Here is a 21495-nt window from a genome sequence, read left to right as displayed (position 1 = left end):
AGAGACATTTGTAGGGTTTTTTTTCCTTGGAAAGAATTTAGGAAATAGTGTGTGTTTTACTGCATTGGCTGATATTGATGTGCGTAAGATGAAAGCCTCCAGCTATTCCTTACTGTATAACTTTGGAGAACTTGGGCTGTAACAGCCGCTGTGAAAACCAGTCTACGTGTATCGGCTATCACTAATGTGTGTGTCACTTAGAGTCTCTTGTGGTTTTAATAGCTTGCAAGTTTTGAATTTCCGAATAGCTTTGCTCAGAACAGTTGTGCTGCAAGCCATGAGCAATTAAAAACACTACCAGAACTCTTTTGTCCCTGGTTACGATGGACATAAGTCCTGTCTCCCTACCGGTAGGTATTTCTGGTTCACTGTAATTATTAGTGGAAATAAAAGCAGCTAAATCAAATAGGTGGCCTAAATAAATGTTCACCACTCCTGTTGACTGGCTGCCTGACAAATATCTGGGGCAGCGGGTGTTGAGGACATAAATATTTAAGGAAGGTACAGGCATAATTAATAGCCTTTTGCCCAAAGCTGTGCACTGGTGCAATTTTGGAGAAACTAGACAGGCACTGCAGTCTGGGATGTGTAGAACAGATTCTGCACAAGGAGTAGAGGGTGTTAGTGGAGTAGGAGAATGATGGTCAGATAAATGAGAGATGAAAGCAGCTTTTCTATCCTCCTCGTAAATCCATGTCTCTACCTTCTAAATAAAAAAGAAACACTTCAAAGGAAAAGTGTGCATGTGACTCCTAAGACTTCTGTAAAAATTCTATTCCATACCTTTTTAGTATTTAATGGGAAGATTCATGTGGCTTACCCTCAAAGGTAGTAACTACTCAACTCCTGCGTCCTTTACGAAAGAGTGCTGAGTACTAACTGCAGAGTAAGAACTACTAGGAACTGCTTGTTGGTTCATCAGATGATGTTCATTTTTCATTTTAATACTTGAAAAAAGTTCTTAGTAATTCTGAACAACTCTATAAACCCTGATTATTCTTAAATAGTCTGGGTACGTTTCTTTTTGTAAATAAAAGCTTCTGAATATGCGATTATTTGTTTTTTACTTGCTACCAGTGAAATTTAAGATTTCTATTAATATTTGAATTTCTATGGAATAGCTCTCTTCTGGAAATGTTACCTCCATTTGTGAATTTATATAGTGTATAGAGTTTTATATCAGTGCTGAAAGGATGTTTAGTTTAATTGGGGGGGTGGGGGGAGAATATTCTTTATTTTAGGGAATGAACACACTACTCTGAGAGCACACCTGTTCTTGCAGCACACTGTTTTTATTGTCCACCTGACTCTCTCTCTCTTTGCAGGTCAAAGTTGCAATCCTTAAATACATAGAGACTCTTGCACAACAGATGGATCCGGGAGATTTTGTAAATTCAAGTGAAACTAGGTTAGCAGTGTCTCGAATCATCACCTGGACCACAGAACCCAAAAGCTCAGACGTTAGGAAGGTATGTTTGTTAATGTGTATGTGGAACTGCGGTACATTCCACGGATCTTGGCAAATTAGAGAAGATGGTATCTCTTGCCTAAACAAAAATAATCATTTTTCTTTAAAAATAAACTTATCCTTTCATAGGGAAAAGATACTTTTATATCCTTCTCAGGAAACACACCTGATTTTTCTGTATAAAGTATCAGAATTGATAAAACTGACAAAAATTTCATGTTTAAGAATATTTAAGTATGTCGCGGTTTACCCTGGTAAGTACCACGCAGCTGCTCACTTGCCTCCTGGTTCCTCACCTGAGAGAGTCAGAGGAAAAAGACAACAAAATCTGTGGGTTGAGATAAGAACAGTTTAATAGTTGAAAGTAAAATAGAATAACTATACTAATAATACTAATTCTAACATGGAATGAAAATACTACTGCTGCTACTAATAACAATAACAATGATATATAATTTAAAATAAAGGGAGAGGGAGGAAAACAAAATGATACAATTGCTCACCACCAGCCAACTGATGCTCAGCCAGTTACTGAGCAGCGATCTTCCCTCCTGGCCAATTCCCCAACTTACATACTTTGCATGACGTTGTATGCCATGAAATGTCCCTGTGGTCAGTTCGGGTCAGCTGTCCGGGCTGTGTCCCTCCCAGCTTCTGGTAGAGAAGAAGCTGGGAACACAGGGGCCATATCAGAAACTGAGAAAGTCCTTGACTTGGTACAAACACTCCTTAGCAACACCAATGTTACCAGCATTCTTAGCACAGCTCCAAAATGCAGCGTCATACTAGCTGCTGTGAAGAAAACGAACTCTGTCCTAACTAAACCAGCAAAAGGTAAAAAATTTAAGATGCCTTGAAACTCTCTGCTAGGGTTGTATTTTTATGTATGCTAACACCTTGAGATTACCTTTCATAATACAAGGAATACCTTTGTTTCATTTCATGTACAGTTTTGGTATTACTCTGTGTGATACTAACAGCGCATTCGTAACAGGAGTGGGAAGTTTGGTAGCAAACTCAGTTCAGTCTCTTGGATTTTCTTGAATCATTTCTATTTTCAAAAGATCAAAACAATCTTGAATACTTTTGATTTTCAAAAAATAACTGCTGGCTTTTTGACAAAAGTTTGTGCTTTTAGTGGTAGCAAAGGTTTGTTCTTGTAATGCTGCTGTTCCAGTGCAAAGCACAGTTTTTCCACATAACCATTGTGAAGTAAAATATTTCTGAGCTACATAGATACACCATGGATACCAAATAGCCATCAGAAATGCACTAACGCAGTCCTTGGAAGGGGTTTCTAAGTAGTCCTCAGGTATGGAGAGCAAAAATCTTTGAATTTCGTTTGCAGTTCGATGGAGTAGAGTTTTGATGTTGTTCTGATTGTCACCAGCCTTTTGGTCTTAGCTGCCGTGGTCAGCATGCTAACGCTTTTTGGGTGCCAAATAAAAAATACTTACTTTATGGCTCATAAGGGCAAGCATCTCTGATACAGCTAACTCTTCTGTTCCTTTTTCTGTGTTTGTTCAGTTTGAAGAGTTGGCAACAATTCATTTGTTTAGGTTTCCTTTGCTACTGTCAATGAAGTTTGGAGTTTTGGCGGCTTCATCATTTCTGGAAACAGTTCCAAAACTTCCTTTCTTTTGGAGGGATGTTTTGTGGGAGAGAATTGAGAGAGCAGAGTGAGAGTTGTCTCAAAAAGTATGTAATGTGAGGAGAACAAAAATAAAAATAACTCCCACAACTTCCCGATATATGGAATGTTAGCAGTATGCACTAGGAAGACCATGGGAGAGATTATGTTAGAGATGATCTTTTTGACTGATTCAGGATGAGAACCCAGTAATAGGTTGTATCCAGTGGACTTCTCTGGCCTAGTACCACGTTCTAGTGACATACATAAAACCATAAAACAGGAGGGGAATTGAAGCAGCACTATCTTCTAAATCAGTAAAGTTTTAGTACTAAGGCACGTGGCAAGCTGCCTTATCGGATGGTTCATATCTCTAATAAGCATTTTTATGTCAGTAACTGACTGAATTGTGGAAAGAATTGCCAGCAAGTTCAATCATTTGGAACACCATAATTATAGGAGGTTTTCTAGGTTTACTTTTTTCTTTCCATAACACAGCGGTGAGAGGCAACTAACTGCCAGAAGCCTTGAATAACTTTTGAAAATAAAATTTCACCGATAGTTACTCAAAAGAGTTATTCTGATGGTACAAAATGTTTCATTCTCTTAACAAGCTTTACAGCCTGCTACTGCAAGCTTTTCCTTTGTGTTTATTTTTATAAGCTTATAGCATTTAGTGTAATTTTTTTAAAATAAATGGTTTTGCTTAGTGTATTTCTGTGTAACTGATGGGTTTTGGGGTTAGTTTTAGGGTTGTCTAAGTAAAACATTTCCAGTACTAAGCATTATGAAAAATGCTGGTTTTATTAGTCTGAAGTTGAGCACTCTCAGTGCAGCTCAGTGACATGGGTTTTGGAAGGTCAAATTCTATGTTTCAGAACTTAGATGTCTTCTAATATTAGAATTCTTCTGGAAAGAATTAGAATCTTCTTGGACTTCCAAGAACAAAACAAAAAAATACTTGTAATCCTTAGGCAGACTTTTAAAGATATTATCTGTATGACTGGGCTTAAATCTCAAGAGAGAGATCTTATGCTGAGGAGAAGAAAAGCCTCCAAATACCCTAAAATGCCTTTTTTTGATGATGATGTCAAGGGAGAGAGAGAAAGAAAATAAACTGAACACCTTTTGTGAGCCAATACCAATTTTGATACTTTAGGTTAAGCTTCGTTTTGGGCAGACTTGATGGTATCTCTTTCTTTCCTGGTATGACCCTGGACTATCTACTGTGTTATTTCACGGGCAGCTTAAATAGGCACAGTGTTAAGGAGTGGAGACGTGGATAAGAGGACAGAAAAAAGAAAGTGGTAATTCCCAAGCCTTTGCTCAGTGGCCGGATTTGTTTTGGTTTTGCTTTGTGTCAGTTTCTGTTAACAGACTGACCTTAAGAAATAGCAAGGAAAAGAGAAACATTCAAGAGAGATTGTAGAGGGCATTCAGGGTGTTCACTTGAAGGGAAGGCCATCAGAGGGAGAAGGGAATAAAAGCCAAAGAAAACAGCCAGTCACGAGTGTGCAAAGATAATTTGTGGCAGTGTAACATGCTAGTATTTTATGTCATTAAACTTAATACTGAGATGTGTGCTCATACCTTGGCTTTCCAGTTTTAATTAAAAATTGCTACAGTTCATTGCTCTGGAAGCAAAAGGAGGGAAATAAATGTCTAAAAGAATTTTCTAAACTACTTGCTTGAAGTATATTGCTGCTTAAGCAAGCTGCCTATCATTCTGCCTAGCATGAGGCACTGGTTCTCTCCAGTGCCTGGCAGACCTTGATGGTGAGCTGTATAAACTAGGCATAGTTGGTTAATCTTAGAATCAGAGTTTCGTACTGCAGAGAGACTATTAAACAATTCTGGAGAACTTAATCTCTAGCCCTGTATTGCATGTGTTAGTTTCATTGCTATGTTGACGGGTCTGTTAGCCTGTCCAGTCAATATTCATCAAACTGTGCAAACATTACTGAGTCACGCACTCAGCATTCCTTTACTAGAGGGAACCCCACCATTGTGTAACTTACTGTGCTGCTTTTTCAGTAAAAAAGCTCTGATTCATTTTTTGTTTGTTTAAATTCAGATTTAAAACATAAGTATAGGAAAACATGCTGTAGGATGAGGATGATGTCACAGATGAACTGTTAAAATTGAAGGGGGAGGAAGTGACATCCGGTAGACTACAAACTCCAATACTTACCAGGTTTCATCTTTGGAATACATAGTCAGCTTAATTATTCCTCATGATGTTTGCCTGTCTCTTAAAAAGATAAAGCAGGGCAGGAAGGGGATGAAGTTAACTCGTTTGGCTGTAGGAGAATTTATAAAGAGTATCAAGCGCCGTGATCACAATGCAAGCTTGTTCCTGCCCAGTGTGGTACATTTCTTTCTTCAAATGTGTTCAATTTGCCAAACCCTTTAAAAAAAGCTATTTTGTGGGTTCCTTCGGTACGTACTTTAGTAAGTGGAGATCTGGGGTTTGGGGGGAGTTGAGGAGCACATTTCTGAAAGACTGCGTGTTAAAATGATTGTGCATAGCGTAAGCTTGTTGTTGTGTGCCTGGATTTATCAGTATCTGAGCTTCCAGTTTACCAGCAAATACGAATTGCTTTTGTTAGCATCTATTAACGTCTTTATTCAAGCTTGACCAAGGTTTAAGTCACGTGTTGAGATTACTGCTCATTCTGGCATCTCTTGCTGGTAAGGTTATTTCAAAAACTCAAATTAATGTCTTCAATCTGTATTTTCTTCTTCTAGGCTGCACAGTCAGTGCTCATTTCCCTTTTTGAACTCAACACTCCAGAGTTTACAATGCTGTTGGGTGCTTTACCAAAAACATTTCAGGATGGAGCCACAAAGCTTTTCCATAATCACCTCCGGAATACAGGCAACACTGGTCAGGTATCTACACCTCTCATCATTCTTTTTGAAGTTACTGGTGTTTTGAACATAAACCATTTCAGTAGACTTATTTGTGAGAGTAAGAAGGCTGGTAGAGGAGGGCAGGCAACTCAAATCCCGTGTGGAAGTCTGTCTTAGTAACAGATATCCGTCTTTATGGAATGCCTTATCTTTTCTGCCAGAAAATAATGGTATTTTCCAAGTCTGTGTTGCTTCCAAGTGACTTAAGTTTGTGTGTGCTTTTTAAGAGTAGTTTATCTTTTACTTTGCTCATTTCAAACTTATACCTCATTGGTTAGTCAGTCCAAGAAATTAAATAGAAGCTCTTTAAATGTTTCTGGGCACTAGTAATTAAATACTATAATAAGTTAAAAGGGAAGCTGAAGTCCTCCTGGAATATCTCTTCTCACCTCTCCTCCAGGGATCAATGGGAAGTCCTTTAACAAGACCTACTCCACGCTCCCCCGCAAGTTGGTCAAGTCCTCTCACTTCCCCAACCAATACATCACAGAACACACTGTCACCAAGGTAATGTAGGCTGGTGTTGCTACAGTTCTGCATCTAAGGCTTCATTATGTGTTAGCCAAAATTGTAAACCCAACGGAGAAAGCGTGGAAGGAATTTTGCACGGTGACAGATGCTGAAAAATAACCCCTTGCCTGTCACAGAATGGCAGTACAGTGAACTGCTCGGCCTCCCTGGAGGGTCTGGGCTGGCCTGAGGTGGGAAGGGCTGTGCACCTTGGAGTGTAAATGGATTAACAAGAGAAGGAGTGGAAGTGGTCATCTCTAGCAAATGTTAGAATAGATCAGCTCGATTATCAAACCAGACTTTATATTGGGGAGACTTTAAAAAAGCAGTAGTTGATCAGTGTTCTGGTGTTTTGTTCTGTGGTACCAGTGTTGCCAGTGAAGTGGACTTTGTGATTTTGCTTTTTAGCAATCAACTTACTGTGAAAACCATTGAGTTTTATCAATAAGTCTTCCTTACTTGGGAACTTTTTTCAGAAAGAGAGGATGCTGTAAAAATCCCGGTTGTTTCATATTCATGAGAGAAACAGAGCAAAAGTAGTTTGTTTCTTCAGGCAGATGCTGCATAACGTATCCTTTCCCTCAGCTAGCTACTCCCAGTGCTTTCTCTCAGTGGCACTACATGGACTAAGATCTACCATAATAGAGTTTGTTTATGTGGAGAGTCACCTTTCTTTCCTAATGTGTTTCAAGAGTAATTATTTTATTAATATTTCTTGAGTCTCTGTTGTTCCATGTTAATGTTACTTAAAATATGGGGTCACAAAATAAATCCATCTTAACTCCAATGTCCTGCTCCACGGCCCACAGTGCATTTGACTATGACACTGAAAATATGAATTCTGAAGATATTTACAGCTCTCTCCGTGGAGTCACTGAAGCCATTCAGAATTTCAGTTTTCGTAGTCAGGAAGATATGAATGAGCCTGTAAAACGAGATTCCAAAAAAGATGATGGCGATTCGGTGAGTATTTAAACTCGGTGCATCTTGGTATCAGCAAACCAAGCCAGTGACTGATTTGTTATACATGATAAAGCATCTTTTTTTCAGGTTTATGTGTTACAGCTTCTGAAATTGGATGTTCCTACTAAATTACTTCTGAGCTTTAGGAAAATATGTTCCTAGTCTTGAACCATGGTTTGGAAATGTAAACACTAATTCTGAGTAGCACTGCTGGTGGGTTGATATAAAATATTACCAAATTAAGAATAATTGTCTTGCAAACCAGCCTGAGTTCAGGTTTTGAGAGGTCTGCACCTTAATATATGTTTTTCCAAAGGTTTTATTTTAGTCCATACAAAACCTATGAGTTTTGCAGTACCGCATGCGGTGTTTTAAACTTCTTTTTCTATGGAACTTTGCCTTTCCGATTTGTTGAGCTTGCTAAATATGTATATGCTTTAACATGTTTTTAATTACTTAGCATCAAACTTCCAAGAGAAAATACTGACAGCTCTTTCTAGTTCATGAATTATTTTGGGCTATGTTGCTTTCTTTTGAAGGAAAGCAAAGTTTAGGGAACTGTTTCTAAGACTTCTTATTTGAAGGCTAGTTTGAAATATTTGAAGTTTTGAAGTTTTCGCTACACAGATGAACTAGAAATATAGTTAATTTGAGACCCCACCTGGCGTGCTGCGTCCAGCTGTGGAGCCCTCAACATCAGAAGGATATAGACCGGTTGGAGCGAGTCCAGAGGAGGCCACGAAGATGCTCCGAGGGCTGGAGCCCCTCTGCTATGGGGACAGGCTGAGAGAGTTGGGCTTGTTCAGCCTGGAGAAGAGAAGGCTCCGGGGAGACCTTAGAGCACCTTCCAGTGCCTGAAGGGGCTACAAGGAAGCTAGGGGGGACTTTTTACAAGGGTCTGTAGTGACAGGATAAGGGGTAACGGGCTTAAACTGAAAGCGGGGAGGGTTAGATTGGATATCAGGAAGAAGTTCTTCCCAGAGGGGGTGATGAAGCACTGGAACGGGTTGCCCAGAGAAGCTGTGGATGCCCCATCCCTGGAAGTGTTCAGGGCCAGGCTGGATGAGGCTTGGAGCAACCTGGTCTAGTGGAAGGGGTCCCTGCCCCTAGCAGGGGGGTTGGAACTGGATAGTCTTTGAGGTCTCATCCAACTCAAACCATTCTCTAATTGTGAAGTGTAATTGTGTATTTCATATATTCATATTTCTTTTCCTGCAGATTTGCAGTGCTTCTGGAATAGTAGACTTAAGAGCAGGAAGTGGTGTGAGTGATACAGGCCGAACAGCTCTTGATAACAAAACATCCTTACTCAACACAATGCCTCCCCACTCTTCGCCACGTTCACGAGATTATAACCCATACAATTATTCTGATGGCATCAGCTCATTTAATAAATCTGCTTTGAAAGAAGCCATGTTCGATGACGATGCAGAGCAGTTTCCTGATGGTAAGCTTCAGATTGCCTTCTGTGCTAGATGAAAAATGGTGAGGTTTTTCACCTTTTAGTTCAGTTTCTGAATCTATTAATTAACAATATATGTATCAGCAGTGCTGCTTCTTTAAGAGGTTTTTACAAATACTGTGTTTCGAATTAGTTTCTTTGTCACTCCAAAGGATTACTAACATTGTTGGATTACTTGGTATTTGTAGAGATTAAGGGTAAAAATAAGGTAAATACCGAACTGTATTTCATCCTTCTGGTAGCACGTCCTGTAGCCATATTGTCAGTATAAATATACGTATCAGATTGCTTTATGATTGAAATTTAAATGGGGGAGGGAGGTCAATTTACATCAAGGAAGTTGTTGTAACTGGATCACACCAGTTTGGGAATTACGTGGGTGATGAAGTATTTTGTTAGTAATGTATTTGTGTTTGAAATGTGACATTGGTGTTTTCTATTGACTAAACATTCTTAAAAAAAGTACTAAGAAGAAAAAACAAACAAACCTAAACCAGCTTTTACTGGGAAGGTGGTGTATTTGGCCCATGTAAATCCAGGAACTTAGGCTGTTGTTTGGTAGGCTTTTAGAGCTTCTTTGTAATATTTCTCAGTGTATCTTAGGGTAATTTTTTATATCTAAATGTTGCAAAGGTTCCAAAGTGTCACTGTAATCATTGTTTAAAAAAGTAGTAGGTGTTTTTCATGATCTGGTATTCATTCCTGTGTTCACCCTTAGTTTTTAGTTACACCGTGTGCCTTCTGTTATTTGTGTGTGACTTTTAGAATTCCGTCTAAGGTAACTTGGAAAAAGTCTGCATGAAAAGATACACTCGGCAAAATACTTGGTGCAGTGAGGAGTTGCGGGCTTCTCCCGTAAAGCTGCAGCGCTCGTTGGACGTTGGAGCTTAATTTTCAGAAACTGCACAGAACTGCTGCCTGGTAATGACGCCAAGTCCTCGTCTTACCGGACTCCCAGCCGTCCTCTCATGTGTTGCTTGGAGAAGGATGGGGCAATCCAAGGCTAGATGGGAAAACCGTGGCTGCTCGTTTAGTCCTGTCAGCAGCACCGAGGCACAAGGGTGTATTCTGCAGGCAGTCTGCCTCACAGCTGAAAGCTTCAGTGGAAGAGATGCCACCGTGTAGCCCATATGGCTGTCTGAGTGTTTTGCCTCTCAAGTGAAAAGGTTTTCAGACTACCAGCGCTTTTTTTTTTTTGTCCTTTCCCAAGGCAGATGCTCTTTATCCAAAGCATAAGGAAACCTGGCTTTCTCAGACACTCCAGACTCCTCAAAAGCAGTCCACGGTTTCTGCTTGAACAACAGTGTTCCTCTTGAAAGCAGCTTGTTTATTTCAGTTTACTTCCATGGATTTGTGTTTCCCAAATATCTTCCTTTTTACCTGCCACTTTGTACCTGCGCTTAAGGTTTCTGCTTCTGTGTCTTGCTTTACCATCTTTTCCTTTCAGACCATTCCTCTGACTTACTGTGATAATTTTCAATTTATATCCTGTTCTCCAGAATGTCTGCAACTGCTCTGAAGTTGATGTCATCTGCAGATTTTATAAGTGGGCCCCGTATTCCTTCAACAGCATTAACAAAAGCATCAAACAGAAACAGGCTCTGCAGGGGCCTGAGCGGGGACATTACTCGTATCCCCCTCGCTTAGGGGAATGCCATTTACGTCCCACAGGCTCTGCAGGGGCCTGAGCGGGTACATTACTCGTATCCCCCTCGGTTAGGGGAATGCCGTTTACGTCCCTTCATCGGATTCATCGGGTTCTGTACCCGCTCCGTTGGCTTTTTTGGCCACTCTGCTTGCATGGCTTCTGTATTAAGATGCTGTGGGTGACAGTAAGCAAATCTTTACGAAATTGAGGACATGCTTATGTGTTCCCTTTTAAACCCTACACTGTTCATCCTGTCGAAAGGATATTATTTGATTGGTTTGAGAATAGCTGTTCTTCATCAAATATTTAGCTATCTAAATGTGTATTTTGACTCATTCAAATGGAGTCTGCTCCTCTTCATTTGTGTTTTGTTTTCTTTCTGAAAAAAATTTGGGGAGTAGACTTTGAATGTGACTACTTTTAGGCTTCTTCATTCTGGTCTGGAGAATGTTTGGAAATTAACTGCTGGGTGCTAAGTCGTACCGAGGCATGAAAAATACAGGCTATGAAGGCACAGCCCTCTTGGTTGTCTTCATGTCTTTCAGGAATTCCAGCTATGTTCTGCACTAATGAAGCTTCTTTCTTCCCCTTATTCCTGCATGGATGTGGCTGCTACCTTCTCCTTCTCTCCCCTCTGAATGTTCAAGTTGCCATTTCCTTCATTCTGATAATTCCACGGTGAAAATAACTTTATTCAAACAGATGCGGGTAGTTTTGCTCATTATGTGCCAATATGCCTTCCCCAAAATAGGATTTACTGTAACTGTAATCCTCACCATTCAGTAGAACAAGTGTAATAGTTCTTGTAATAGAAATAATGGTCTTGCTTCTGTAGAAGTGATTGTCCATTCTGCTCGTCTGTACTAATTAATAACTTGCCTAATGCAGTTTCAGTCTGTCCTTTAAGCAAACATTAATGATCCATTTGGAGAGCCTGCAAAGCATTCATTAATATAGAGGCAGTAGAAGTGCTTGCAGAAACAGGTTTCTGCTCTCAGGTGCTCGTGCTCCTGATTATTCGTGCAAAACAAAATGCAAATAGGAATGTTGGGTACAAAACAAGATTTTTAAGGTGACTGATGTGTTGTTTTAAGATACTTGATACTCAGTGATATTCAGTTTTTATTTGTTTCTTTGTACAGGTGCTTTGTGCAGCATTTCTAAGTTACAGTATTAAATACAGTAATACAAGATGTTCAAGGGCTGTGGCTTCCTAGTATATGACCTAGTACATTTGTTATAGAGGATGTATTTCATGTGTTAATAAATGGAATAATTTAGGAAAGATGCAATGCAGGAACATTTGCATTTTTTGCCAAAACTTACGCCAGTGTTTTTTTCCAGAAAAAATGTTTCTGTTAATTTTTCCAAAAGAGTCAGTGCAAAGATGGAAGCTGTGTGCTTTTCTTAAGGGCTAAATGGGCCTTGATGATGGAATAAAGGCAGCCACTTGGTATTTCATTTTCATTAAGACCATTTTTAAGTTTCTTGACTGTTTGCAGATCTTTCCCTTTGCAGTCCTGCGTTTACAAATAGGGATTGTGTTACTGGTTTATCCATCATCACGGAATCCTCTCCAATCAAAACTGAAATCCAGAGCCACCTTCTAGTGATTGCTGTCGGGAATCGCTGTGGGACTAACAGCCTTGATTTGCTTCTATTTCAGCTATTTTTTATCACAAGCACCATTTTTTTGCCTCCTATGATTGTTTTTGTCCCTGTTTATGTTAACAGCCTAGCTGTTCCTGTGGCACCATGGCCTGCAAAAGCCTAAGGAATTCTGTAATACTGTCAGACAAAAGACACAGTTTGTCATCTTGGATGGAAGGGTCGTATGGGAAAGGTGGCACTTTGTGTATAGATCACATTTGAAAGGATGCAGAGTACTTATCCCTTTGGTTATCGCAAGCATAAAAACTCTTGCAGTAAACTAGCTCACAGGGCTTTTTTCAATATCGCTGGGGAGGTTGTTGATTGTAAGCTTGTTTAGCAGTGTTGGCTGCATTGAGAATTTAATAGCCAAATGGCAATTCTGCAGGCAGATTATGGCGAAAAAAAGTAAGGCATGCTGGAAAGCCAGCTAGCTATTCTAGAAAACATCCCTCAGTTGTGCAGCAGGCACAATAAATAAAGTGTTTATTTGCAGTGATCTGAGAACTATGTGTGTGTGCCTTTTTTGACAGAGCCTTCCATGGACCATTCTGATCTGGTTGCAGAGTTACTGAAAGAGTTATCAAATCATAATGAGAGAGTTGAGGAAAGAAAGGCTGCCCTCTACGAGCTCATGAAGTTAACTCAAGAGGAGTCTTTTGGTGTTTGGGATGAGCACTTCAAAACAATACTACTTTTGCTGCTTGAAACACTTGGAGATAAAGAGGTAAGTTCAGATTAATCCAGTTAAGAATGTTAACAAAGCACACGGTTTACTTCCAGTATCTTGGAAATCCTGTGTGGCTTGTAGGAAGGGCACAAATTCCAGTTAGTCTGGAAAAACAAAAAACTGTGGAAATGCAAAGATGTCGTGAAGTGTGAATGCCCTGCTGGTGAAAAGGACACCAGCAATATTTACATTCTCAAGCATTCTTATTTGTTGATTGCCATACAGTGGATTAAACAAAATGTTTTTCATGGGGATTCAAAGCTCTCTCTTAATAGCCCCCGGTGGAATCCAGAATATCAAAACATCATGTGTGGCAAAGCATTTAAAAATATATTTCTAAAATACAGTAATGCTGATTGTGAAAAGACTTGAGCTTTATGTAATTGTTCTCTACAAGGGCCATGTTTTTGAAACTACTGAACATCAAAAAGGCACTAATACTTGGTTTTGATTTAAAAAGAGAGTAAACTTTGAAAAATGCATGTGCATTATGTGATGCTAAAGGATTTATCAGCACTTGTGAAGAGTAACGTTGTTTGCAGTTTAACTTCTGGGTAGCACAGACAACTCGATTAGGCTAGCAACATGTTTATGACATGCCACCTGAATTATCTACAGAGAGAGATGGAGAAGAGTGAGAAACTGAATTTTTTTTTTCTAGCTTTAATTGTTAACAATATGTTCATAGTGTGTATATGCAGAGAGCACAATCTAATACTTTTCTGTTATCAAAGACTTGCAGCTGCTGAACAAATGTTAAGATGTATGTCTGTTTAAAGATAGGCAACTTATTTATTTCAATATTAAATCTTCAGCATGCGATTAGAGCTTTGGCATTGAAAGTTCTAAGGGAAATCCTAAGAAACCAGCCAGCAAGGTTTAAGAATTACGCAGAGCTCACAATCATGAAGACGTTAGAAGCGCATAAGGATCCTCATAAGGAGGTTAGTAGTCACTTACTCCGTTTGTTTTGAGATTATGACAGATGATTACAAAATGAAACAGCTGTTCAAAAAGATGTTTGAGAAATTAGATCTTGCTGAGTAAGTAATTTGTGTAATAATCAAGCATTCATCTGTTATTAGTTCATACAGATATGCAAGGGAGAAAAAACCCTGCAGTTTTATAAGCGCTCAAATGCTTAATATCAGGTCTTGTAACAGTTGCCTTTGGTGCTGACCCAGAGGACGTGGTGTAACCAGTCATGTGTTGTCCGAGCTCCTGAAGCAGTAACTGAGGGGACTTCTTTCTTTGTATGACATCTTGGGCCAGATGAAGGTGTCCTGGAGCTCTACGACAAGCTTTCGGATTTCATTAAGGTTCATGGTTGAGAGATGGGACTGAACCTGGCAAGGAATGGTCAACCCTTTCCGTTTCTAGCCCGTTCTGTACCATTTGAGAGCACGGCTTTGAATGTTGTTGGGGGAGAACGCACAGGAACGTAGCAAAGGGAGGAGTAGGTCGTGGCCAAGAACAGGGAGGGGGTTCAGAAGTAGAAGGATAACTGTCATCTTGCTCAGAAGCGTTTGTGATGCACGCATACGCAGTAAAGGATAGCGCTTTGGAGATGAAAGAAACACAAATTCAGTAACCACCAGTATTAACCAGGTCACCTCGGTGTTACCGATGACACAGAAAGAATCCAGGTTTGTGACCAGATGGGTACCTCTTCTCCCTGCCCTCCCCAGTCAAGGGCACTTAATCCATACGTAACTGACTGTGGCGTCACAGGTTGTCCGTACCAGTGGCTTGTGTCACTCATCTGACCCCATCTTTCCTTCTCTGTTCCTGTGTTTATCTCTCAGTTTCATGTATGTAAGGGAGAGCGTAAAGGGGACGGGGATGGAGAGAAGCAGTTCTGGAGGGCTTTGCGCCTCACTGATGTACAAACCGATGGTTTGGCACAGCGGTTTGTCTTGTTAGGTGGCAGATGGCACAGCTGCCCTGATAGGATGACCAGGTGTGAATTTTCTGTTGTGCCCATGTGGTATCCTGAGCTTCTGTACCTATTGGCTTCCTCCCTAAATACTGTTCTGCCCATTCTGCATGTTCTTCAGGCTTGAAGTACTTGTCACAGTATCTTTCCGATTCAGAGGGGAGGAAAAACAGCTCGATTGACTTCTAGAAGTAGCAATCTAGGCATGTCATTAAACATGTTTTTGAGGCGAATGGAAAAACATGTCAGGGATCACTGACCTAACAATAAGAAATGACACCACAAGAAAGCAGAGGTTTACAAAGGTGGGGATATTTCAGTGTGTAGACGGGGAGGGTGTTGCAGAACAGAGAAACTTGAGTTCCAATTCAACAAGCAGGTTTGAAAAACTGGTAATGCATATTGGTGAGGACATAGATTAGCCACAGAATATTGGAAGAAGAGTCTTGTTAGGGAAGTACATCCAGTAGTTGGAATCTTGTAAACAAATTCTTGAAGGACTCTTCGTTCACGTAGCTCTATAGCACTGTAGAGCTCTCGGTAGGAGATTCTTATGCTCCAGACCGTAACTACCAGATAGCAGACCGTAGCAACAGGCTATTAGAAGAAATCATTTTTCCATGTCTTATTCTTTCAACAGGTGGTGAGATCTGCTGAGGAAGCTGCTTCCATGCTGGCCACTTCCATTAGCCCAGATCAGTGCATCAAAGTTCTTTGTCCAATTATCCAAACTGCAGATTACCCCATTAATCTGGCTGCAATCAAAATGCAGACGAAAGTCATAGAAAGAGTATCTAAAGAAACCCTCACTCAGCTATTACCAGAGATTGTGCCAGGTCTGATACAGGTAAGGAGAAAAGAAAGGAAAAAGCCCCAAACAAACAGCAACAAAAAAGAAATTGTGTATGTAAGAATTGCAGCGACGTTTTAGAAATAGTGTCAGTTGGCTGTCATGATGGGTTTTGTTTGTCTGACAGCCGACGGCTGCTTTGACCCAAAATACCTTGGACAGTGGGAACAAACTCTGGTTGGCAGGTAGCTAATCTGCAACTGTGGTTAGCACTCAGGGGAAATCTCAGCAGGGTGTAACATACTGGTTATAGTTGAGCTTGGCAGATATTTTTATTGGTAAGTTTTTGGTTGTTTGTCTTTTTCCCAGTAGTAAACATTTGGTCTGAAATTGGCGGTGTTATATTTGTGTGTAATTGTAGGGTTTTATAACTTGGCTTTGGGGGAGGCAAGAGGAAAGAAGCAGTTGATTGGGGAAATTTAATGAAACAAAAAGGGCATCAGAGCTTTCTCTTCCTTTGTCTTTAAAAAGAAATTCCTGAGACACTAATTTGCAGGTGTACTTCTTTCAGAGTAAGGAGGCTCCGAATGGAGTGGTCCTCTCCTTTAATACCTGACGGTCTAGAACAGTCCCTCTTACGTACTCCCCTACTGCGTGACAGCAGCTGTTTTTAGAGTAACTTACAAACAGGATTGTGTCAGTCTCCATTCCAGTCTGGAAAATTACTATCAATGGTGATTAATAAGCAGCCTGCTTTTTAAGGAGTGTTTGTTTTTTTGTTGGAATGCTTCGTTGGGCTACACTAGCATTAATTTACTTTCGACTTCAATGTATTTATTATAGTAAATAAGTGAATAGCTTTCTGAGGCTTTTAATCATTAACTGATAAGGTATTAATGTTAATTTTATTGCTTTCTAGGGTTATGATAATTCAGAGAGCAGTGTTCGTAAGGCATGTGTGTTCTGCCTTGTAGCCATTCATGCAGTAATTGGAGATGAACTAAAACCACATCTCAGTCAACTCACTGGCAGCAAAGTAAGTAAGAGATCCCATTTTAAGAAATCTTAGTTCATAATTGCTTGCACGCGCTGGCGTTTTGGTTGCAATTGCCAGAAAGTTTCATAAAAGTATACACTTCAGTGAGAATATCAGGGCTCCTGAAACCTCTGAGGGTTGATAGAACTTGGTCATAAAATGTTCAAAACTGGAAATCCCTGGATCTTTATGCAAGTGTCCAAACTTCAGCATTAAGATGAATAGTAAATTATGTTTCTTGCTGCTGTTTAATGGGTTTAGTTACTGGTTGTGTCACCAGTGGTACTGATAAGGGCTCAGCATGGCTCTTCCTGACAGTACTTCTCCAGTTTTTCATGCAAGGTCTGATTTGAAAGCAATAAATGTAACACAGAGGTGTTACAGCAGTTTTATTTATTCTCTCTCTTCGTTGTTTTGCTTTCATCAGTCCTTTCAGTACCGCTAATTTGAAATAATAGTAATCAGTCTGCAGTCCTTTTTTGGTTTGGGATACTTATGATTTTATTGATGTCTCCTACATACAGCTTTTTGTGTGCAAACAGCTCTGAGTTAATTGTGAAGCTTTTCGTCCTTGGGAATAAAACAAGACATTTGATTTTGTATATCTTTGAATAAGTGATATCTTAAAAAAACCCCTCTCTGACAGTGATTGTATGGATTGTGATTCTAGAGAGTACTGGAAGATTTAGTAAGTGCCAGCATCAACAGCTCTTAAGTAGAGGCTTAAAGCCTCAACATGAACTTGAAAAAAACCCCAACCAATCTGATTTAGATAAGTGTTGTAATTTGAGGAAAATCTTCCACCTGTATAAATCTAGCTACCTTAGATCATGCTGTTCTTTACACCCGTGAAGAAGCTTGAGCAGTTCCTTGTGACAGACTTCGCTCTGTCCGATGGTTCCACTGGCAAGTATGTTCCCTTTGAATCAAATGTGTAACATGCAGTTTTGCTTCTGAGGAACAGAAAATGATTTACTGTCTCACTTGTTGCACCCTTCCTGTAGTCTGTCCAGTTTGCAGATCCTAAACAAAGTGACTTTCTGGCTTGATTTTGCAGATGAAATTATTGAACCTTTACATCAAACGTGCACAAACAGGCTCTGGACCAGGGGACACCGCAGCAGATCTGTCTGGACAAAGCTAATGAAGCTGACAGGAGTTGACCAGGTCTCCTAAAGCAAGGGCCAAGGCCCTCTTCAGCGAAAGGAAAATTCTTACGTACAATTTTGGAACATTTTTCCTTGGTTGTTGGTTTTTCCCCCCCCCTCCCCTTTCTTTTGTTTTGGGTTGTTTGGGGTTTTTTTTTCCCTTTAACCAAAGGCTGTTCTCCAGCCTGCATGTGACTGTTGCAATAGAATTATTCCAGATCCAAGGAAAAACAGTATTAACATCAGTTGATCAAAGCAGAATAAAATTAAAAAATAATCTAATCCATCAGTTATCCTGTTTGCAATCCTCTGTGTCTTCCCATTAACTTCTGCCAGTGTTATTGTATTTAAAAAAAGATTTTTTTTTAATGCTAATTAAAAAGGTATGCTTTAAGCTTCAGAAGTTAAGATATAAATTCTGTTGCTTTTATTCAGCTGCAGATAACATTACTTTTTTATTGCTGTTTCGTTTGAGTATTCTGTCCTTCGCTAGAAACGAGAAGTGATGTGAAACAAGGCTGAACTAGTCTGAACTGCAGTGAGACTTGTTCACTGTGTTGGTGGTTCATCATCTTATTTACAGCTTGTTTGGGATATTCTGGAGATTGAGAAATACGCCTATAAAAAAAAAGCTGGATGGATCCAGTTCTGTAAAAGTGATATTGTTCATTGGTTGTATGTTTGTTGCATAAATAAGAATTTAGTGTGCGCAGCAGCAGAGGACTGGTATGACCAGTACCTCTCGGTGTGGACGGCAGCCCTCTCAGGGTAGCACTGCTGACCTGGTGATAGCGTGGCAGTCTGCTTCCTAGCAGCAGAGTTCATGGTCACTTGATGGACGTGAACCATCCGTGTCACCTTCCGTTCTTCAAGCAGGATGCTTCGGAATGGAGTGCTCTGCCCAAGCATGCTCAGTATGTATTTATCTTTATCACTAGAATGTTTCCTCTCAACCTAATTGCTGGAACGAGTAGTCTTGTCTTGTAACTCACATGGGATTTTACAGCAGCAGTGCAGAAAACTCTTTATTCGTTACCTTCCTCAAAGCACCAAAGTTTTCTGCATTGGATCTAAAGGGGAGGGGAGGGGGAATAGTCACAAATATATGGATCTTGCCACCTTTTAATTTAAAAAAAAAATATATATATATTTTGGATGAGTTGGGAAAGCTGCACCAAATTGTTTGCATGGTTTTCTTGAATAGCATCCTCAAGGCCCATCTGGATTAAGGTGTGGAAATGTTTCCAGGGTTTGTTTTTCCATTTTTGAAAAAGAGCTAGTTTATTGTGAATAATGGTTCTTTGTATTTATGAAACTTGATATAATGGAAAGAGAGCAAAGATTAAGTAAATGTGTCCCTAAATGTTGTCTTTTTCCTTTCTTCCTTTTTTTTTTTTTGGATACAAGCAGCTAGCTAATTAACTGAGAACTGGGACAAGACCATGCCCTTCCCAGGAATGGTGGAAATTTTTTTTCCTGACTTTTTTTTTTCCCCTTTGACTGTGATGTTGTCTAGTTGTAGGGAGTGTATCCTGGTAAGAGAGAAAATAGCAGTGCCAAGGATGATGATCTGTGCTGGGCTAAAATTCTCTCTACCTCTTCAGGGTGACTAATTTTTGCCTGAGCTGCTGCACATAGCACCCAGTGGAAAAACTGTCTACAAAAAACCTCTCTTTTTTTGTTTGGGTGTTGTTTTCCCCCCAGATTATCACTTAATGTGTGTTCAAAACTCTGTCCTTCAACATTGCAGCCCAGTATCATAAGAAAACTACTTACACACTTTACTTGCTAGGAACCCTGAAAAGCAAAACTGCATAAAAATTAAGTCAGATGCTTGTAGCTCCATGAAAAGTTGTTTTTGCTTCAGTTTTAAGTGAATGCAATAGAAAGAGCTGAGCTGTGGTTGTTAAAGAAGCAATGCCATTGCAGAGATTTATTTGGAGGAAAAGTTGTAGAAATCTATGTAAAGATTTAAAACAAGACTGTCATAATACGTCACAAGCCCTTTTTAGCAGCTCCATCAAGAAAATACTATCTCCTCTTTCTTTCCTTTGTTACGTGTAACATCCTTGTTGTTTTCTACTGTTCAGTTACATTGTGTATTTATAGTTCTATGCTTACCATTGTGCATATACTGGCAATAAAATGTACATAACATTACTTAAAAAATTAGCAATGTATACATTCTGGCTTTCTGTTTTATTTGATCACATGCTATAAGAGAAATTATAAATGTCACTGATACAACCTTGGTTTAAAAAACATTACCACAACCTTCATGTTTTGCGCGTCCAAGTGATGTTTCTTTCTGTGCTCTTGTTGCCAAGCCTGACTTGGCATTTGAGAACATGCTGTGAGTACAGTTTTCTAGAAAAAAATGAGGTTTTTTGGAAATGGAATAGAATCGTTATGACCACCATTTTCCTTCATCGAGGCAGTTTTCTGGTTTACGGTTTCATTTCTCTGGATGTCGCACATCGGTTTGATTTTATTTTTTTAGCATTTCAAATATATTTTTTGGTCTGCGATCTTGTAGTTTACGTTGTGATTATACCAAGTGAACTTTAAAAAAAAAAAAAATTTGCACCGATCCTAAGCTTCACAGTCCTGTATGTTATTTCCTGCTTTCGCTACAGGGAATATTTATTTTCAGAGGATCGTTTCAAGGTGACTGCTGTTTGTCATCGTGTTGAAGATGCTGCTCGTACTGAAAAAATAAGTTACTGAAACACAGAGTGTATATTCTGGATTAACCCAGGGGGTTTTATGCGTAAACAAAAGTTGGTAAGAAAGAAATGTTTTTATCCCCTGTATGACTGAAAGATTTTGCTCTCGGTGTGTGTGGACAGAGATATTGACACAGTTGGTCCATCAGTTTTGCTTCTGAGCCATCTTTAAATGTTCTAAGTGTGGCTATCCCATGTATTAAAGATCTAAATGCGATATATTTAAATGAGTATCTTACCATATGACTAGTTCTGTTTCCAAGGAAGGTGGGGCTGCTGTAGTGGGTAGAATCCGTTTATATTACGTGGAGCCATCAGGATTTCCAACAAAATTATGTCAGTGCAGCCAGTGTTCAGATTCACTGCACTGCATTTTGCCTTCGTTTCCTATTGTATAAATAGACATCGGCTCAGTTAAATCTGAGCAGTGATTAGTCATAGAATCACAGAATTGTTTGGGTTGGAAAGAACCTTACAGACCATCTAGTTCCAACCCCCCTGCCATGGGCAGGGACACCTTCCACTAGACCAGGTTGCTCCAAGCCTCATCCAGCCTGGCCTTGAACACTTCCAGGGATGGGGCATCCACAGCTTCTCTGGGCAACCCATTCCAGTGCTTCATCACCCCCTCTGGGAAGAACTTCTTCCTGATATCCAATCTAAACCTCCCCACTTTCAATTTAAACCCGTTACCCCTCGTCCTGTCACTACAGGCCCTTGTAAAAAGTCCCCCCCAGCTTCCTTGTAGCCCCTTCAGGCACTGGAAGGTGCTATAAGGTCTCCTCGGAGCCTTCTCTTCTCCAGGCTGAACAAGCCCAACTCTCTCAGCCTGTCCCCATAGCAGAGGGGCTCCAGCCCTCGGAGCATCTTCCTGGTCTGGACTCA

At 39.9% G+C, this 21495-nt stretch overlaps 1 protein-coding gene across 1 annotated transcript in view; it reads left to right on the top strand.

The window, feature by feature from the left end:
- CLASP2 (cytoplasmic linker associated protein 2) overlaps positions 1-18164 on the top strand; it is an 89933-nt gene extending 71769 nt beyond the window's left edge. Inside the window, exons 24-33 of the mRNA XM_010156614.1 lie at positions 1326-1469; positions 5847-5990; positions 6412-6518; positions 7331-7484; positions 8703-8931; positions 12778-12971; positions 13790-13918; positions 15551-15757; positions 16620-16736; positions 17794-18164. Coding sequence (XP_010154916.1) covers positions 1326-1469; positions 5847-5990; positions 6412-6518; positions 7331-7484; positions 8703-8931; positions 12778-12971; positions 13790-13918; positions 15551-15757; positions 16620-16736; positions 17794-17880 — 1512 coding nt within the window. The 3' untranslated portion in view covers positions 17881-18164. The remainder of the gene's footprint in view (positions 1-1325; positions 1470-5846; positions 5991-6411; positions 6519-7330; positions 7485-8702; positions 8932-12777; positions 12972-13789; positions 13919-15550; positions 15758-16619; positions 16737-17793) is intronic.
- Positions 18165-21495: the final 3331 nt, after the last annotated feature.

This window comes from Eurypyga helias, unplaced genomic scaffold (genome assembly GCF_000690775.1).
Source record: "Eurypyga helias isolate BGI_N326 unplaced genomic scaffold, ASM69077v1 scaffold7488, whole genome shotgun sequence".
In the NCBI taxonomy this organism is placed as follows: Eukaryota; Metazoa; Chordata; class Aves; order Eurypygiformes; family Eurypygidae; genus Eurypyga; species Eurypyga helias.
The sequence above is the reverse complement of the archived record's forward strand: the minus strand, read 5'-3'. Positions and strand labels throughout refer to the sequence as shown.